Genomic DNA, 21,709 nt, shown 5'->3' on the forward strand with positions numbered 1-21,709 from the left:
GGCAGTCACTACAAACAGATTTCATCAAAGAGTGGACACAACTACTTCCAAAAGTTATTAGCCCAACAAAAGACTTATACTGTTTACTATAAGCTAGTGCCTCCTGAACTTCCATTTCATCAAAAGATATTGCACAGATTTTTTCAACCGATTTCATCAGTGACACTTTTTGTTGTAAATACGGTCCACAAACAAGTTAAAATTCCAGGACAAAAATTCAGACCATGTAGTTTTTCTATTTAAAGTTAAAATACTTGGTAGTGGATATCCAGTGCTTTTTAGATAGAGGTATCCACGTACTCCAAGTGCAAAACGTGCTCTAAATGCAGACAGTGAAATGTCTGTACTCCAAACAGTTTTACCATTTTTGCCACTTTCTAAATGCTTCAACTGATCTTTATTAAACAGTTTTTCTAGATTAAGTTGAAAATTGAAGTGTTTTTGTTTCAACAATTGCAGTTTTTTCTCTAGTCTCCATAAGCGCTGTTGTAACTTTTTATGTTCATCAGTTGTAAAACTGTTTTTTGCTGCATCGATAAAATTATCTAAAGAAAACAAAAATATATTAGTTACTAAGTTGCAATTTGAGTGTTTAGTTACATGCTACAGTGCATACCCGTTTGGTCCAAATTAGTTGGTGGATGTACAGTACAGGTAATCATCACAGTTAGGAAAATTTTCTTTGGATATATGAAGCCTATTATCTACAGTATTGCTCCTGCAAGTTATGTTTGAAAAAATTAACAGAAACCTCAAAACATAAAAATATTCGTAGATAAAAATTCTCCAGCTTTACGAAACATCTTTAGAGTAAACATGGGCTGACCAATCATTGGTTACAAATTAACACTTGCAGATACTAGTATGTGTATTAACAAATAAACAGCTTATTTTCATCTATATCCATTTTAATGTCATCTGCAAAACTGGAGTCCAATTAGAAGAACCAAATCTGTTAAAAAGTTAAATTTAAGTGCTTATCTCACACAAAAGAGAAGACAATGTTGGTTGCCATTTATCCTGTCTTATTTTAACGACCCAAACCTTTTTTCTGTTTTGATCGGCAGGGAATCGAAATATTCTGTAACCTTTTCCATCACTGTTCGCACAATTTAGAGCTGAACAACAAGGTATTTTGTTAATTTTCTATGCTATGCTGAATACACGATGCTACACTAGCAAGCTGCCATCTTGGATTATGACGTCAAAAGGACCAATATGGCTGCACACGTGGCGGAAGCGTATGAGCATACCTGGGTAATCTAGCCCCTTGGGCATACCCAATGCAGAGATACATCAAAACAATGAGCTATAGTTGCTATCGTGCTGAAGAAAACCATGCCCTACGTCAGCAAATAGCCTATAAAAACTCTAATTTAATAATAGCATCATCATAGCTGAAGAGTACATTGACATTCTTAAAACCTATTTTCCATCTAGAGTGGATTTTTCCCTCAGAAAGCTCTACATCTTCCAACAAGACAACGCAAGACCACATGTTGTCAAGGTAACACATGATAACAAAGACTTGATAACGAAGACATCGCTACCAAACTTATAGCAGATGTTAATTCTCTTCTTATTGTATTATTGTCCTCACTTTTTTATTCACTACCATTTTTGCGAGCTTAATACTAGCGAAATGTGAAAGGGTAAGAACTCCTTCGCATTTGATTTGTATTTTCATAGGTGTCTTTTTTAACATTTGAATACAAGATGTTTATCATGCAATCTGTTCATGTCTATTGAGAAATCTATCACATGTTGGTTTATTTGGTTATGGCTACGTGACATGTGGGGATCTGCTAAGGGGGGTACCGTCTAGAGGTCTTTTATGGGAAAATGGCCTCTATTTAGGTGTTACTAACGTGAATAAAATCTGGAAAACTCCCCGTGGCGCTGTTGGCAAGATGCAAACCCACGACAGACTATCAGTGTTCAGTGGTTTTATCCACTCGACCACTGGCGGACTATCTATCACAGGAAAACAATACTTTGCTGAAATTGCAGCTGTTGTTTTTGATATAAATAAATGAACTGTTATGAATGATATTGCTGTTCAGAGGGAGATTCTATATGAAATATTGAATTGCCATGGTAAAGAACTCCCTAACACGTCATAAAAAACCTTTTCTTGCTTTGTGTTACGTCATTCTCTTCACTCATTTGCTCAGCAATCGTCTTGTTAAGAAACCACTAAAAAACTGAGTATCTGGCAGCTGATTTGCTTTTGAAATGTCACACTATTGTAGTTCAGTCATATTAAATGCACGTGTCTGCATAAACCTACCAAAAATTTATTTAGCCGGATTCATAAGATTATCCAGCAAGTGCAGGACCCCTCTTTTTGCAAAGTTATGTTAAAGGCTTTAATAATAACGATTAAAAAAACAAATGACTTTTGTCGTAGGGTCAACAAACTTTGTTGTCATCCTCTGCAATACGCTTGAAGCATATTCCCTCGACAGGAAGTAAAACTTGAGAGCGTCATACAACAGTAATTTCCTGGCCATTTCTAATGACAACTACCTGACAGCTCGTTTATATTCCAAGATACAAAACTGACAAAATTCTTCCAAGTGTGTCCTTCTATTTTCTGAATATTTAAACCAGTAAAAAAAAATCCACAACAAAATCATCGATATCAAACCCAGTTTCCTCAGTAAATGCAAAATGACGTGGTTATAATATGGCAAATTTGACAGAGGCAGTCATGAACATAAATTGATTAGTTTACTGAAAACACATGTTACGTGATCCAATTTTGCAGCAGCATTGTCTACACTCGACTTTATACAATTTTTCTCTGTTATTTTGTATTGGACCATATAGCAAATGTAAAAAAACCAGATATTTTGGGGTCGCTTGTGCTATAGATTCTTATCGTCAACGAGTTCGTTTTTGTCAAAGTCCTAGTAATTACAGTCATCTACAACTAGCGGAAATGATTGTTTATGCACGTCAGAAACCAATTTAAAAGCAAATCATGTGCATCATGTGCAGAAATTTTGCAATCAGAAAACATTTTCCTGAAGAATTGGTCTACCCAATCAGCAGGGGAAATTTGCAAATTCCTTCAATGATGTGGATGCTATAAAGAAGCTCAGCATTCATTAGGCTATCTAAAATGCAACGTCTTCAACTTATTAGGCTATATTTATAAAATAACCTAAAAGGGCCTGGGTTTCAAAATTCATACAAAGCAAATTACGTGCTTCCAAATTGGGTAAGAACTCAACAATAAGACCAGAAATTACCCTTCTAGCTGTTGTTGACTCTTAGAATAGAAGCTTAATTTTACAAACACTGCTTTATTATTATAAAACACTACAGCAGAATATCCCAAGGTGCAGTATGTGTATTCCTAGAATAGCAATTCTCAACCTTTTTCAATTACCTATACTCCCAGGCCCTCTGCATGAAAATTTGTAACACTAATCGACACTTCTCACATACCTCTGCGGGTGTGCGTACCACCAGTTGATAATGTTGACTGAAGGATGTTCACGTTTCCGTATCTATAGGTCTTAGCCTTTAACTCTTGCAGCCCTGTAAGCATTTAAGGAGTCTTTTTTTTAGCGAGCCCACTACGGGTTCGGAAGACTCACAATGGAGGGTGTTGAGGATCAACATCCCTCAACAGGAGGGTATTGAGGGATGGGACTTCTAATAGTCCCATCCCTCAATACCCTCCCAGGAATTTTTCGAAGCATCCGGATTGGAACCAGGGTCCGGGAGACAAAGAGCCAAAATGCTAACTATTGAGTTCCATAACTTCGAATTATAGAAATAAGAGTGCCTTGAATATACGGGAGTTAGGCCCAGATAAAATAAATAAAAACAAATTTTATATTAAAGAAGTTCGGCTTATCTAGTTTAAGAAGCATAGGTATCATTTATCTTTTTCGTATAAGGACAATCTTCTGAGAGGGTGTGCCTCGTGAGAAGTCATTTATTGGAAACTAGCCCCCTATTTAGGTGTCACTAACGTGAAGAAAACCCGGAAAACTTCACATGACCTGCCCTTTGGTGAGCCACGAACCCATTACTAACTTCCAGTGTTTAGTGGTTTTATCCACTCGGGCCTATAATAATACATTAACTTGGACAAATATTAAATTAATATATATTAAAACTATACAAAAATATAGATTTACTTATAATTTACTTAAATATTTCTAATTAATTATGTATAAAAATTAATATTTATTTAAATATATATATACAACTGTAACGAATACATGAATGAATTTTATATATTTTAAACATTATTTTCAATCAAGTTTAATATTTTATTGCATTTTTTGATAGTTTTTCTTATTATTTTAATATTTCATAAATAAATTTCTACGAAACTATACATAAATTTCCAATCAAGGAACTTAAAGGAGTCTACCCCTATACAGCCTTTCTATGATTCATAGGAGATTATATATTGGATTCGTTACATTATTCTTGGCATAAATATTAATTTTTAAATTTATTTTTTATATGATAGATGTTATATATGATTAAAAATAGATTAATCTTTCATAATTCGAGCGGAAAAAAGTGCTTGAAGCTGGAAACAGATTGAAGATTAAATTATCCTGAAGTATCTCGGAATAAATTCATTTTTTATACGATTTTTATCAGCATTACATCAAGAATAGCATTTTAGTATGATCTTTCACCGTTATAAAAAGAATATTTTAAGGAAAAATTAAGTTATTAACAGAAAAGTGGACGAAAGAGCACGATAAATCTTCATTATACTCCTCTACTTAAGATGATTGATCCGTATTTTCCGATTTTCTAAATAAAAAAAAAACCCTTACAAATATTAAAAATATATAAAATACTTTAATTACTTTTAATATATATAAATAATATTTATTAAAATATAATTTTTTAAAAATTATTTATAAATACTTTTTTTAAAAAGTAGAAGAAATTTAGTGATGCTTGAGAGCAATTTTGTGTTCTTTGTTCCTAGGAAGCTGCGCGTGATATAGAACATTAAATTGCTCTTAAGAATAATTAAATTTCATCAATTTTCTAATAAATAATCGTTAGTATAAATTAAGATAAAATTATTAATTAATTGTAATGCGGTAAAACCTTTAAACGACGGCCATTGAGGGGGGACATAAAAAATGGCCGTCGTTATTCAGAGTGGCAGTTGTTGGAGGTTATTTTGTATACATTTCAAAAGGAAATTAATAATTTATATTAAAATTTAAGTGTTAAATTGAAGAAGATGAAACACATTATATTTCAGTTTAATTTTCATTAAGAAATTTTTAATTATTTAGATGTTAAATGCGTGTTTTCGATCAGATTCGCATGGAGAATTGCGAAGGTTTCCTAAATCCTTGGAGAATGTCAACAAAGTTTCTAAACTAAAAAACAAAGTTTTAGCAGAAAAAAATCAACTTTTTTTTTGGTTCCAAACATCAATCTAAGAAGGTAAAGTTTTTCTCCTAAAAACTTTAACAAAAAGTTGTTAGAAGATTAAATACTAGAAGCAATTTTGTTCAATTTTCTTTTTATTTTCTTATCCAATTGCTGTTTTTAATGGTTAACTAAACACATAATTCCTTTGTTTTCAGTAACAAAAAAAATGTATACCTTCATTTACTCGTTACGTAACACGAAACTTCGATTTAGCGCCAGCTGTGTTATAAAATTGGTGCTAAATCGCGTGCGACTCTAAAGTTTCTCGAATGTAGTAAAGAGGTACACGCGGATGTGGTAGTAACAATAGCGTATGAAATGCAATTAGTACGGTCGAACTTCGGTATAACGTCCTCCTAAATGCCCTTTTAAAGCGCGAATTATTCCCGTATATATTAAATAACGATTAGACATTGTAAACCACATTACCACGTACAAACTTGTGTCTAGTCCTCATTCCTATATATAATTATTATTGTTTAAGGTACTTCGGTATAGTGCAGCACTCGATTTAGTGCCAGTTTTTATTCGAAATTTAATGGTTGTTTATTTAATATTTACCAAGGACATTGATTCATAAACACTACGAAAATGGCGCTATTTAGGAAAGCGTTATAACGAGACTAATTTCCCTAAAATTTAGGTAATTAATATAAAATATTTGAAGAAATAATTGCACGGTTGACGGTAGTTTAAGTATAAGGAGCACAAAGTTTATAATTTGATTTTATAAAATACGATAAAAATTTAATAAGATTATGGTCAGGTGGGGAATACTTTCCATGGTCTTTTATTTCATTTTGACCAATTTTATGCCCTTTCAGTAATTTATAATTTGTCTCTAAAGGCCACACTTGACATTATTGGGTTAATAAAAGTAATGAAATGACTCGGAAATTGAATGACTCCTGATAACTTTTAACATCGTCCACAAATAAATTAACAACTTAATGAACTACCAATAAATTTTAATTAATAAAAAATGTATACGGTTTTCTATTTGTTAAGTAAAATACGTGTTTGTGAATAAAAAAACTAATTTTTATATGTTGAATTTATCCAAAGATCATCCTGGAGTTGAGTACAAGATGATTTTATTATGAGTATCATCCCGGTGGCTGGTCAACGGATGATTTTATTCACAAGAGATCAGCCTGGAAGATATTCAGCAGATGATTTTATTCTAAGGATTAACCTGGAGGATAGTCAGAAGATGAGGTTATTCTCAAAGTATCATCCTGGAATTGGGTACCAAATCATTTTATTCTCGAGAGATCAGCCAGGAGATGATCAATAGATGATTTTACTGTCAAAGAATCATCCTGGACTTGGATGCCATATGATTTTATTATAAAAATTTGCCTGTAGGCTGGTCAACAGATGATTTTGTTTTAAAGATCACCATGGAGATGGTCAGCAGATGAGTTTTATTCTCAAAGGATTATCTTGGAATTGGGTACCAAATGATTTTATTCTAAGAATTAGACTGGAGATGGTTAGCGGAAGATTTTATTCTGAAAGGAGAATTTTGTCATTATTTATACAGTTTTTTTTTACCATTAAATTAGGACAAGCAATCCCCATTTCAACTAGAAACTAATGTCAGTGTTTCTAATTAAAATAAAATTGTTTCTCGATATTGTTAATGAAATCGAATTACAGAGATCAACTCGTCATTCGCATTAGAAGTTACTTTATTACAAGTTACTGTATTCTTAATTAAAGGTGTTTCGAGGAAACAAATAAAAAATATTTATATATTAATGGATTTGTAGTTCTAAATTAAGCTGAATTAACAAATTAATTAAAAAGTAATACTTCACACATAACAGGAAGAAAAGAGTAATTTAATCAGCATTATACAGTCGAACCTCCAATAGCGGCCACCTGTAAAATGAGGCCATTCATGCAATTTAAATAAAAATACATACAAAATAACCTCCAAACGACGGCCTTTTAAAAATTTCCCCGTTATTCAGAGGTTGGAAATTAATAATGGAAGTACCGAACAAGCGAAACAAAGCAGATTTAAATGAATTTTGGACCACCCTGTACACAAATTTATATAAGTAGAAAAATAAATAAATTTATATATAAAACTTCAACTCGATTACATTCGACATGTTTTATTAATGTAACTCCATGTAAACTTTTGAGTTTATATATATATTATTTAATATATGTTTTAAGAGAAAAATTTTAAATATATATGGAATATCCCTGTGTAAACATAGAGGAAATATAGTTTATTTTAAATAAAAATAATAATAATATTTCTTCAAAATGATCATTATATAGCACAGACCAAATAATAAATATTATCATTAATAATATAAAAAATTATATTAAAAAATAAGGGAAATGGCATTAATAAAAAATGACTGACTCATTTATCATGAATAAAATAATTTATCAACCACACATAAATTAGCACAGAGTGGGAATTATGATGATTAATAATGGGATATCTTTAAAGTAAAATCGTTGGTGCGCCCCTAATAGAAAATTAATTTAAAATAAGCGTAAAAATTAGAATTTAAAAGTACTTTTTAATTGTAATTAACCCTCTCCTATATCTCATTCCCTCACTCCCTTCCCTTCTTCAGCCTGAACTTTCCAGTAGGTTCTACTCCTTAACACCTAAACAATAGTAAAATTTATAAGAAAAAAATAATATAGTAAAACCTGTCTAAACGGAACCTGAATAAAGCGGAAACCTGCCAAACGGGAAAAATTCTACGAAGCGGAGTGAGTTTCTGTGTTTTAAAAAAACCTGTTTAAAATGGTAACCTGCCAAACCCTAAAATATATTCACTATCGTGCTATTCCGGTTTACACAGGTTACACTGTATACAGCTGTGTAAACCGGAGTATTTTTTCGGTTTAAGCAGGTTTACGTTTTATTCAGGTTCCGTTTTAGACAGGTTTTGCTGTAATTAGTTTTTAAAATTTTATTTAGACTTAAAGATTAATAAATAATATATATAAGGCGTAAAATGCAAAATTAAACAAAAAATTTTAAAAGATTATAAAAAAAAATAATAAAGCGAGTAATAAAAACAATCAAAGTCTTGAAAAATAAATTATATTTTTAAAAAAATAAATAAATAAATAAAAAATTAAGAAATTTGGGAGAGGAAAAATTCTTTTTTTTAATTAACTTTCGCACGACACAAAGGAAGGAATTTAATTAATAATGAAAAAAAATTAAGAATTTATTAGAAAAAAAATTTAAATGATAATAATTTACTTTTAAATGTATCGATTAAATTATTTTAATATTTAAAAAATTGTATTTAAGAACAGAATAGAGTAATTAAAAATGGAAGATAGCGGATAAACAATATACAGTACAACCTATTTAAAACGGAAATCTGTTTAAACGATATGTTAGAAAGAAAAAAAACCCTGTTCAAAACGGAAACCTGCCAAACCGGTACCGCGCGATTGATTTTTACACAGGCTTTACTGTAATAATTTTCTATTTTATACAGTAAAACCTATGTAAACCGTTATAGCACGGTACCGAGTATTTCTTCCGGCTAGGTTTCCGCTTTAAACAGGTTTTTTAAATATATAAAATGGTTCCGTTCCGAAGAATTGTTTTCCTTTAGGCAGGTTTTCGTTTTATTCGGGTTCCGTTTTGGGCAGGTTTTACTGTAATAATTTTTTTCTTAATGGAAGGGAGTGAGATAAGAGAAAGAAAGATAATAGGTGCGGGTGAAGAATTAAAGAAATAGAAAAAAATAAGAGAAATCAGTAAGCTGTTTTATATACAGTAAAACCTATTTAAAACGGTAACCTGCCTAAACGGAAAAATTCCTCCAGTCCGGTTTACACAGGTTTTACTATATTTTGAACTATAATTGTACACTTTAAAAAATATTATAATTTTTAATAATTAATTAATAATTTTATTTTCTGATATAAAAGCTTAAAAAATAATTGAAATTTTATTTTAAAAATAATACAAATTGAATTGTTTAAAAGGTGTGAGTTGATGTGCTGCCATCTGTTAAGAGTGGAATTAACTATATCCATGTGTATTATTTAATGTTAAAATTAAAATATTGTTAAATTGTATACAAAAATTCTAATTATGAAATAGAAATGTATATTATGAAATTAATAATTAGAAAAGCAGAAAACGATTTTAAAAAAAGGAAAAAAACATAATTTGTCAGGAGTGGGATTCGAACCCACGCCCGGAAGACCGGACTGCGACCTGAACGCAGCGCCTTGGACCGCTCGGCCATCCTGACTTGAATACAACGTTCCTTTTTACAGGTTAATAAATTTTAAAATTTTTATTTAATCGCAATAATAAAGATTTTGAATTGTATTTTAGTTTTACTTTTATTAAAATAGTATAGAAATTTATAAGGGAGTGAAAAAAGTATTATACATCCTTTAGTTATGGCATTCTGTATACAGGCGAGGTGCAACAAATGGAAGATCCAAGAAAGCAATTGTCTCCCTCTCAGTTTTGACAATTTTGTATTTAATTTTAATTTTTATTCTTTTTCGAGAAACATATATAACTTTTTATGTATTTCTTTTAAATTTTAAGATTATCTTCATCTTCTGTAGGTTGAATCGATGGAATGAGGCAAGGCAATACGTGGGCGATCTGCCATGGAGGTACCTCACGAGAAGACTTTCTATGGGTATTTGGCACGTGAATGAAACCAGAAACCACTACGTGACTGTCCCATTATTAGAAACTGGACCCTATTTAGGTGTTAGGTGCCCACCAGCATTTACTGGTGGGCACGTAACACCAGTTCGGTGTGGGTTCGCGCCTCGCTCGGACGGGCTGGCCACGTGGAGTTTTCCGGGTTTTCTCCACGTTTGTAACGCCTGAATAGGGCCAGCTTCCCTTAACAAGACTTCCCGGAAGGCACCCCCCCTAGGCAGATCGCCCAAGTGTTGCGTTGCCATAACAAATAAACTATTTAGGTGTTGGGCGTATGAACAAAACCCAGGTAATTCCACGTGGCTGGCACGCTAGCGTAGCTCGAACCCACGACAAACTACCAATGTTCAGCAGTTTTAGCCACTCTGTGGTGTAGATATAGAATGTGTCTATCCTTCTTTTATAAATTTAGAAATTTTTTCATCAGAAGGCTTCTTCATTTCGGCAAAGAATTTAAATAAAATGACAATTATGATATTTATTTTAGATAATTGTAATGTATTAATTTGAATTACGTTTACACAGTTTGAATATAAAGTGGAACTGCCAATAACGGCCACCTCTCAACAACGGCCTTTTTTACGTTCCATTCAGAGATTTCATTGTGTATTCTTATTTAACAACAAAATCCCGTTTTAACGATCTAATCAGTTCATAGAAAACTGTTCTCATTTCCATTAATTGACAATATATTCCCGGATATACAGTTTTAATTGCGTAATATTATACAATTATTGCTTTTGACATACAGTTAAATATTATAATATTTAACTTAAAACATTTTATTGGTTATAACAGAACATTCTTACCAATCGTAAAAGCGTGGGTTGTAAAAGTAACCCTCTTAAAGCGAGATAATCTATATTTTCTGCAACAGATGGCAGCACTAGTCATAAAATACCCTCCAAATTACAAATTTTAAAAATTTATATTTTAAAAAAATTCCTACAAAAATATCTTAAATTAATTTTTTAAAATTTTATTCATGAATTTTGCATTTATTTATAATAATTATCGTTATATACAGGTTATTTACCCTGTGTATTCTGTAAACACCCTTGATATGAATGAAAGAAAGGTTTTCATTGATTTTTATTGCAGAACCCCACCAAGATAAATGTGCAAAAACGTCTAACGATGATAATAAGGGAATTGATGATTTCAATGAAATTAAAGAGAAGTTTGAAAGAAAATTTTATGAGTTAAGTCCCGCAGACAAGACAATATGCGAATTGTTAAATAAATTCAAAAGAATGAGATGTGGATGAGTAATGAATCAAGATCTAAATGCCCACGTGCCTTGCAGCACGCATCCAATCCACTACAAAATGCTACATTAAGCTGACAATCTAACTGTCTACACAATTTTGACCTCATATTTACGGATTTTATCCTTGAATATTAAACTTGTGGACCTTCTACCGTTTTATAATTGAATTTAATCAGGTTTATTCGCTAATTTTTCTGAAATAAGGAGTTATTAATTCTCTAAGCAAAGTTAAAACACGAGAAAATTTATAAATAAAAACTTTATATAAATTTTATGATTTTCATTATTAAAAAGGCCAAAAATGATATAATTTTATTGAAAATTCGTTATTTAACTTGTAAAAAAAAAAAAAAACACTATATAGTCGAACCTCCAATAACGACCACCTCCAAACGACGGCCATTTTTTTAATTTTCTGTCGTAAATTTTCGAAATTAAAAATTATTATTATTCTTTAAATGTTTTATATGTTAATTAAGTCTGACTTATTTCTTTAATTTTTTAAAATTAAACTATAAAATTTGTAATTATTTAAGTAGAATTTATAAAAATATATTGAATATATTTATTTAAATAAAATATTTTAAAAAATTTTTCGAAATTTTTTTAATGCAAAGAGCAAGTTGCTGGCGTTTTTAATGTGTGTCAAACAACTTTAAAATTGATTTTTTAATTATTAAGTTGTCATATACCCCACTATAGATGAAGATCTTACATCTGTTAGTACCTAAGATGGTCTCTTCCCATCTTTATGGGTGTTCCATCTTCTCAGATCCCTACAGACATTACCTCTTTGTTAGGACCTGTGATGATCTCTTCTCAGATTCTAACAGTATTATATTCTTTATTAGGGCCTGATACTCTGCCTACTAGGACCCATAACATTCTTCTCCCATGTTCTCAGGGTTACATAGATCCCATCTCTCAAGAGTCTGTCTGACAGCCTTTCAGAAATGGAGGAGACAGTAACAGGATTTGCAAAGATGATAATGACGATAATATTAAAATAAACATTCATAATAATAGTTATAATATTTTATTACACAATCTCCAAACGTACAAGAGTCACAAACATGACAAATGAAACAATATATATAACATCTGTAATAGTGTAACACGTTGCAAACTGCAAAATTTATAAAAACAAAAAAACAAAAAAAGAAATTCACTTTAAAAAAAAATTTATCCGAAAACTGGTTACAACAATTCACTATACAAAGACAAATATAGAAAAATAATAATAATATTAATATTAATAATAATTATAATAATACAAGAAGCAACCATTAGGAATTGATATTTTATAAAATATCAGTGAAAATTTTATTTAAAACTCTATAAAATGCAAGGAAGAAAAAATAGCTGACATTTTTAAATATTTAACAATTTGAAGTACAAGATTTATTTAATTATTTTTATTAAAATTTCCTTTAAAAAAGGAGGAATTTTTGTAGTTTGGAGACAATTTTTATTTCTTAAACCATCACAAATTATATCCCTGCTATCAAAATAACAATTAAAAAAAAATTATAATTTACATATTCTATTTTATAATAATATAATAATTATAAAAAGACATTTTTGTAAATATATTTATTTATTTAATTATATAAATTCTTAATATATGATTAATAATTGCCAAAAAATATGCTCTTTAAATCTTCAAAAATCTCGAATTATTATTATTCTTTTGTTCAATTTTAATTATTAAAATATTCAGATAAATAAGTATAAATTTTTTTATTATCAAATGTAAATTTATTATCTACAAATTAAGGAAAATTTATATCTTAAAAACGCGAATTTATTATTATTATTATTTTTTTTAATACCTCAACAAAGAATAGGCCTTCTTGTTAATGGAAGGCGTCACTAGAAAACAAGTTCATAGCTTGAAATCAAGCTGTAGTCATGTCACAGTAAGCAACATATCTGAGTATTAAGTAAGCTTACATACTCATTCAACATGGCAAATAATTAAATTTGCATACAAGAATGATATTATGGCATTCTTCGTGTAAATAAATTAAAAAATTTGTGATTTATCTCTCTCCTCTCGAAGGACCTTCCTCTGTGACGTAGTTTTTACACACGTTTCGCGGTAAATAAACTGTTAAACTATATAAAAAAACAATTTATAAATATTATTATTTAGTAGCTTTGACAATAGACAGCGTCATAAAATAATTAAGTATATATTTTTTATATATATATATATATCTTTTGTAAGCTTGTTTATGACATATATTCAAAAATAAGTTTTACATAATTAAAAAAAATCATTGTTAATTTAATTATTTCCTTACAGACATAAAGATATATTTTATTTTGTTTTTTTATACATAGACTGAAGGAATATCACAATAACACTTCAATATTATGAATGTAAATAATAATAATAAATAAATAAAAAATTAATTAATTTGTTCTTTCATTATTCTTTGGCACCAACTTATTTTTCTTGATTTATATTATTGATAATTCTTAAAGAAACTTTCATTTTCGAGGGGAAATTATCAGAAATTGAATATAAAATATATCGAAATAACTGGAACACTCGAAGAGTTTCAATATATCCATTTTCTCAGTTATTGCACACAACACGTTCATTTTCTTTATGGAAAAATAACAATAGTAATTAAATGAAATCATTAAGAATTTGTATCTTCTATCACTCGTCTGTAAATACTGAAGATAATGTAAATTTTTTCCATGGAAAATAATCAGCAAATGACGCTCAAAGAATGCTGCAAGTATGACTTTTAACGTGTCCTCTGGAATTTGAACTGCTGCAACAATTATTCTCTCGTATCTTAGGGCAGAAACTAACACCATTGAGTGTCTTCTTCGATGATTTACTTTTCACGTGAGGCTCCGCTAGATAATTAAAAGATTGCTGATTTCTTTCTCCATTCGATGCTACGGGGCAATGATGGCAACAAGGATATTTACTCGTATTTTTATTCTGTAAGTTGCCATTTATCAGTAGAGGTCCCGAATTCCACGCCTGTTTCGTATCATACGATTTGCCGGTGAATTTAAACTTTCCTAGTTTCTGTAAGAACCCACTCGATTGGTTAGTCTGATAAAATGGCGACGGTGGCATTTGATTTAATTGTGCTGTTTTTGATGAGCTCCCTCTTCTACTTACATATGGTGCTTCCAGTGGATCACTCGAGACATTCGTTGGAGAATTCGGTGGTGAACTAACTGGAGAATGTTTTGCAACTTCTTCGAAAGTTACTGGAGAATACCATGGCCTACAGTCTTTGCTGTCGTCTGAATTAATTATTTTCAATTCGGGATCGCTAGGTTTTGGACGATTGTCTACATCTCTAGACTTCCCTCTACGTGAATGCAACCAGTAAGTCTTCATGTGACCTTTCCCCTGAAACGATAAACATTTATTTAACTTAAAAAAACGCAGTTTATAAAATGAAAACTTATATTTAACTAAACGGAGAAGCCAATACGGCTATTTGCTGGGGCCTCACATTTACCAAACATTTGTTATAGATTATTCATCCCACTATGCTTTTGTATATTTGGAAAAGGGGCTTTTATTTTTCGTCAAATTTTATTATTTAAAAGATAAAACGTAACTTTTTAATGTTGTTTTGTTTTCTTATTATACAGGAGGCATCAAAGAATAAGTAGTTTTGAACTCTTCTCTTGAGTAAACAGTAAGGTCTCTCCTAGATAGAGAGACTTCTAAGTACCATGCCACTACTCTTAGAAGTCTCTCAACCTTTTATATTTAATAAATACATAAAATATAAATATAAATCTCTTATAGTTCTTTGTTGACTTATCAGAAATGGTAGGGTTAATTGAGGATCTGAAGGTATCTAAATATAATATAATATTCAGTTAATTTGTCGATACCATGCTTAATATTGTCTAATGATTAGTTTCTTAAATTAGAATCTGTAATAAAGTAATTAGAATCTGCATCGGTCAAATTGATTCCCTCCATAAAATCGTTAATGCTCTGTCCATTAGAGAATTTATAAGCAGGTCATCAACGTATCGACAAATTAATTTAATATTATATTTATATTCAGACCAGCAAGTCCCCGATTGACTTTATAAATATTTCTGATAAATCTCCAGAGGACGGCGAACTCATAGGTATCATATCTATCAACCTATTCCCTGTTTTAATTTATGAATTAGGGGAACATTGTCCAATCTGTATGCTAGAACAGGTGTATATTTATGTATTCTATAAACATTCTAGACAACACGGCCCTCTCAATGTCCGTGTCGACTGTCAATTAGAGAATTAGAGAAAGGAATATTAGATTCAAAGAACCCTGTACAATTTTGGATGTAGCAACTAGAGCTGCCACATCAATAGGGTACAGGGGTGTATATAGATTTTCACATTCTAATTCAGACCCCTAATATAAGTTCTAGTTACACCATTGTTCAAATGTATTGTTCTTTGATAGCTAATGAAGTCCTAATAAAAGCTACATATTTTTCTATATGTTTATTAATAAATTACTCGGTTTCCTTAATAAGCATACATTTCAACTTTACACTTAAATTAAATTTATTTAAATATGTAAAGATTTTATTATTGTGTGGCTAATATTAACGTGAGACATAATTAAAGATTGTTAAATTATTATACAAATTTGTTTCTGAAGCTCTGGCTTAAATTTACGCCACGAATTTCTTTTATGTTCTAGAAACGAGATTTTAATAAATTAAATTTAATAAAGTCAACTTAAGACGGCATTTTTGCAGAAATAATTTTAAAAATCTTCAAAAAAGCAACTTCCAAATTTTTACAAGGATGATCAATTTTATGGAGAAGCTTTCAACAGGATCAAAAGATACTTTTTACTTTCCAATTTAGCTGAATTACTCACTTATTGCTAGAAAAATTCAATTTTATTAAATAAATTCCCCATAAATTTTGAATAAATATCATTAGCCTAACGTAAAGTAATGGAATGTAGTGTAATATCATTATTAATAGGTACTCAATGGGTGCTCTAATAATGAAAACAAAGAAGAGTGAGAGGATTCTCATCCTCTCACTCTTCTTTGAGAGAGGATAAGAAAGAGGAGAGAAGGTACTGAGCAGATATAGGGAATGGAAAAATATAAAAAATAAATAGAAATTTGTAATTACATAAAACAACAGCTTCACTATAAGGATATAGTAGCTCAGTATGGCGAAAAGCTACAAATTCTAAGAAGCACTTACAAATGTCATGAAAGATAGAAAACAATAAATCCACAGTCTTTCGTGACAGAAACTTGTATACAACAAATGGTAACAATGAAATAAGCGTGAAAACAATGAAATAATGAAGAAAACATCCTTTACATTTGCGAAAAACAGTAACAAAGAAATATAATAAAAAATAAATTGAGTTTAATTTCTTATTTCTCGTGTATTATGTTCTAAATACTATTTTAGTAAATAAATTGTGGAATAATATGTAATTATATAATAATATCCCAAGAAAAACAAAAGTTTTCTTCCAGTGATGTTCAGTCATGGCGCATTACTGATAGAATTATATAAGTATCTCCCTTACCAACATGAGGGTCCGGATTCGAATCCATTCTAAAAAAAAAAAAAACGATTCGAACTCGGAACTCCAAATCCTCGTGACAGTAGCACAGATTTTTTTAAATTCATAAATAATAAAGTATATATTCTGTATATTAACATACCTTTACGGGGATTGCTCCTCTATCTGAAATATCCCATTCTTCTGAATTCAAGAGCTCTTTGGTTCGTTCGCTTATATGAATTTTCAGTGCCTTAAAGTAATTAATAAACATTTTATTATTGACAATTATATTACATAAAGATTAAAAATAATTAATTCTATTAATAAATTTTAGAGGCGTACATTAAAGATCTTTTAAATAATGGTGCATAAGTCCAGCTATAAATCAAAATGATACCTGTAAATTAAGTTATCGTCGCTAATATTTTTAAATTTAAAATATTAATAACAAAATTAATTAAATTGAGTAATTATTTTAGCCCTTCAAAATTTATATTCTGTCAAAATTTGAAAAGAAATATCCATTTCCTCACTTATGACGTATGATATGCAGGAAGTAGTAATTAATAAGATTTAATTTCTATACAATTATTTTGATTGAAAAAAAGATCGTATTTAATTTTAATTATTATCGATTTATTACAATAATGTTTACAAATTAACCAAGTTAACTAATCGATTAAAATTGACTTACATCACTAGTGCTTTCCATTCTGGATGCGGTATTAACTGTGTCACCAAACAAGCAATACCTTGGCATTTTAAGTCCCACAACTCCAGCAACTACTGCACCAGAGTGTACACCTAATTATTAATTTAAAAAATAAATCAAAAAAGAATTCGTTAAATTAAATTACGTTATATTTATACCGTTTGTTAAAAGCGCGCTCGTAAAACAGAGGTTCTAGTAACTAAACCCCGGTTTTACGGTTCTGACAGAGCCTTACCAACACGTATCCTTAAACTTCTTCCTGTAGAAGGGTCTTTAAGTCCACCAATAACGACGACCATGTCTAAAGCCATGTCACACACCTTCTCAGCGTGTTTAGGATCATGTTCGGGTGCACCTGACACCACCATGTAAGCATCCCCTATTGTTTCTACCTACAATAATAATGAATGTCCTCTAATAAGTTAATTAATTAATAATTTTTAAATATATTTTAACAAGATATTCCAGTCTTCACTCATGTGTAAGCATATAATTAATCCCTTAAAAATAGAGTAATTTATGCACCGTGCCATAAAAAATATTCAAAAATTTGTTAAAAATAAGAGAAAAATTTGAGAAAATATTCGATTTAAAAATGAAATTATATCCCAATTAATAAATTTAATAAATATTAGAAAATTTGTTTCAATAAAAACCAGACAGATGGCAACACGAGATAAGGATTTATTATTTCGGAAACAGCATATAAACACATAAAACTGCATGACACTGTAATAAAACACTGTCTATAATCCTATTGCATCTTTCATTCTTCTCGTCTTCGGAATTAAATTAAAAAATTAATAAAATATCATGTGTATAATTCTTTATAAGTGAGATTTACTCTGGGGTATCTGCGAATCTCTTTTATGAGCGTTATTCAAGACTTTACAGTGAATAATAGAATAATAATTGGGAGTAAAAGAAGAAAAAAAATGTTAATAATATCTTTAAAATATAACATAATTAATACAAAATAAACAGAAATTATCATTGCTTAAAAACTCTTACAGTGACAAGGAATAACACGAAGTTAAGAAGTACTTCAACTTTTAGAAAGGGACTCTCAGGAGGAATTTGGACAATAATTAACAGTAAATATAGTTTAAAGTAATTATTTAAAGAATAAGAACGTTAACAATATATTTAAAATAAAACATAATTAAGAGAAAAATATAAAATCCTCATCACAGACTTGAAGAGTGGCAAAGAATACACGAATTTAAGGAGCAGCTCGAATTTAAGATGCACCCAAAATTTAATTAAATTCGAAATATAAATATATAAAATAAAAATTTGCATGTTAATAAATTAAAATGCCTATGAGTAATATGTGTAGTGGCTTCATATTATTTTTTTATGAAATTCCAGACGTTATAAAGTAATATAATATAGAAATTAAATTACATAATTTCGTAAGTATGTCATCTGTTTATCTCTTATCTTTATAATCAAGCAAAAACCCTTTTATATTTTGTTTCTACTTTGATAAAGCATAATTAAAAGCATAATTTCATACCTTATATACACCGTGTTTTTCAGTAAGTTGATCAAATAAACTGTACATAGCATTTAACATGGATACAACTTCCATAGGAGATATACGACTACAAATTTCAGTAAATGTCACTACATCACTGAATAAAATGGTAACACAATCAAAGTACTGTAAAATAATAATTAAATGTCTTCATTTAGCATATAATTTACCAGAAAATTTAATTAAATAATATATTTACTTGACAAGTATCTACAGCAGCTTCTCCTCTTCTTAATCTATCTGCAACTTGTTTGGGTATCATCTGATAGAGGAGTTCATCAGTTCGTTTCATCTCAATGTCTAACTTCCTCATCGATTCTTCTAATTGCCTACTCTTTTGTAACTCCTACAATAATTTTTACAACATAAATTTACTTAATTAAGTTTGAGAAATACGCTTACGTTTAAATTCATGTTGCTCAATTAGTTATACAGTAAAACCCCTACTTTGAGATCGTCAATGGTTCCGAGCAAAAGTCGTCTTTCAGAGGGTTTCAATCTAAAACCTCTACTTTGCGATCGTCAATGGTTCCGAGAAAAAGAAATCTTTACGAGGAGTGATCACTTCCGAGAGATAGTCTTTTAGAGGGGTTTCACTGTAATTTACTAATTAATGTAATGTAATCAATGGTAGAATTTTTAGAAAAGAAAATTATGTGATTTGGAAGATACAATGGTTGCCATATTTCGAATGAGAACATTTGATAGGTTAATTTATCCATTGTTTACATTAGAAAAGGCTTATATAAATATTTCTATAATAATTTGCTCAAACGAGAACAATTTCTCGGAATGTTATTAAGTTTTTATTCGCAACCGATAGAAAAACTGATATAAAAACCGATAAAAAAAAAATAAATTATAAAGATATATGAGATTATTATACTTTTTACGTTTATTTAATAATTTCATAGGTTTATGCTTTATGTTATACTTTATATTATGCTACTCTTCCTTAAGGAAGATGGTAAATAATGAATAATTAAAATCATAAAAATTAACAACTGTTAATATATTTAATTAGGTGTTGACCATGGTAGCCCATCGCAACACATGGGCTACCATGGGTGAGTACCCCCTGGAAGAATTTCTACAGGAAACTGACTCCCAAGGCTCTATACATGTGAAGACAACCCGAAAAACTTCACGTGGCCAACACGTTGGTAAGGCGCGAACCCGCGACCAACTGTTTTTAGTGGTTTTATCCACTCTCCCATTGGTGAGCATACAGAGCACTAGGTTTACACTTATTGTGGCCCAAACTCTAACATACGAGGCAATTCCTCCATAGAAAACCATTATAAATTTAAAAACACGAGGCCTTAAATGAAATTATAGCGTGTGGCCTTCAATTGTAGCTGTATAAATCCATCCCTTCATATGCTTACATAGAATATATTTTGCATATTTCGTGAAGTAAATTACATAGAAAAATTACAAGAAAATTTAAATCTTTCAAGTCGGTATAGCTTTGAAGTCTTAATTATCAAACCATATCGAATTTCAAAGAATCAAGCACAGAAGCTAGTATATATATAAATGTATATATATATATAAAGTACATTAGTTAAAATATATACAGAAGATCCATTAATAAAAAAATTAATTTAAAATTTATCTACAACATTCATTACCTAAAAATCACCTTCCAAAAATGCAGAAAATAGTAAGTAATGTCGCATTGATGTAACGTTACTTACATTTTCTATCGCCGTATATTGATTATAATTAAATAAATATTATTAAAAAGTTTAACTGTATAACGTATTTTTATACTTAATTTACCTGATCTAATGCTAATTTAAGTTCAGCAGATTGTTGTTGGCCTGCCAAAACCATATCTCTACTAAAATCATGCATACTGAGGTCATTAATGTAAAGACCTGTATGAAGCATGGCATCCAAATCTCTCATACTGAAAGCAATTAAAGGTTAATTATAATATATAAAAATTCAAATTTCATTAAAAATTATAAGCAATTAATTAATACTCACACTGGTGTCCCGAGATAAACTATACTCTTCCATTCTTCCATATACATCATCTGTCCTTTTAAGAGTAGAAGTTTATCTTCGTTTTCTAATAATAAAATTATTTATTTATTTATTTTAAAAAGTTTTAAATTATAAGATAACTAATTAAACATTAATTATATTTAATTATTTAATTTAATATCTCACTCGAATCATCGTATTCTTCGTCTTCGGATGATTCCATTTCGGATTTAGTTCTCACGTGTGTTACGTGATTTTCGTTGTTATCTTTCTTTCTGATTGGTTCAATTGACGTTAGCTCGAATATATTGTTTGTGTGGCCCAAAATCTGAAAATATTAATAAATATTTTCTAATATTTCCCACTGAAACCTTTAGAAATAATATATAATATAATGTATGTTATATACAAACTAAATACTTGATTGTATACGTGATTTTGTAATGTTACGTTGCTAAATGAGAACAATTTTTACAACATTTCATGATAAATTCAAAGAAAAATAAAGTTGATTTTTTTTAAT

The 21,709-nt window shown here is 29.7% G+C and overlaps 1 protein-coding gene and 1 non-coding gene across 6 annotated transcripts in view; both read right to left on the reverse strand.

Moving 5' to 3' along the window:
- Positions 1-9,614: 9,614 nt before the first annotated feature.
- TRNAL-CAG (transfer RNA leucine (anticodon CAG)) lies at positions 9,615-9,698 on the reverse strand. The gene has a single exon. It is a non-coding gene; the product is annotated as a tRNA-Leu (tRNA).
- A 3,402-nt stretch (positions 9,699-13,100) lies between these two features.
- The window catches only part of LOC136975514 (soluble guanylate cyclase 88E-like), a 42,869-nt gene continuing 34,260 nt past the window's right edge, over positions 13,101-21,709 (reverse strand). For 4 of the 5 annotated variants that reach the window (XM_067270616.1, XM_067270810.1, XM_067270876.1 and 1 more), the window contains exons 3-11: positions 21,373-21,514; positions 21,187-21,271; positions 20,977-21,106; positions 19,391-19,537; positions 19,171-19,317; positions 17,887-18,043; positions 17,634-17,743; positions 17,100-17,189; positions 13,101-14,790 (exon numbers count right to left, since the gene is read on the reverse strand). In XM_067270616.1, coding sequence (XP_067126717.1) covers positions 14,140-14,790; positions 17,100-17,189; positions 17,634-17,743; positions 17,887-18,043; positions 19,171-19,317; positions 19,391-19,537; positions 20,977-21,106; positions 21,187-21,271; positions 21,373-21,514 — 1,659 coding nt within the window. In that variant the 3' untranslated portion in view covers positions 13,101-14,139. The remainder of the gene's footprint in view (positions 14,791-17,099; positions 17,190-17,633; positions 17,744-17,886; positions 18,044-19,170; positions 19,318-19,390; positions 19,538-20,976; positions 21,107-21,186; positions 21,272-21,372; positions 21,515-21,709) is intronic. The other variant, XM_067270679.1, reaches the window with a different exon arrangement.

This window comes from Centruroides vittatus, unplaced genomic scaffold (assembly GCF_030686945.1).
Source record: "Centruroides vittatus isolate TY-2023 unplaced genomic scaffold, ASM3068694v2 contig_10, whole genome shotgun sequence".
In the NCBI taxonomy this organism is placed as follows: domain Eukaryota; kingdom Metazoa; phylum Arthropoda; class Arachnida; order Scorpiones; family Buthidae; genus Centruroides; species Centruroides vittatus.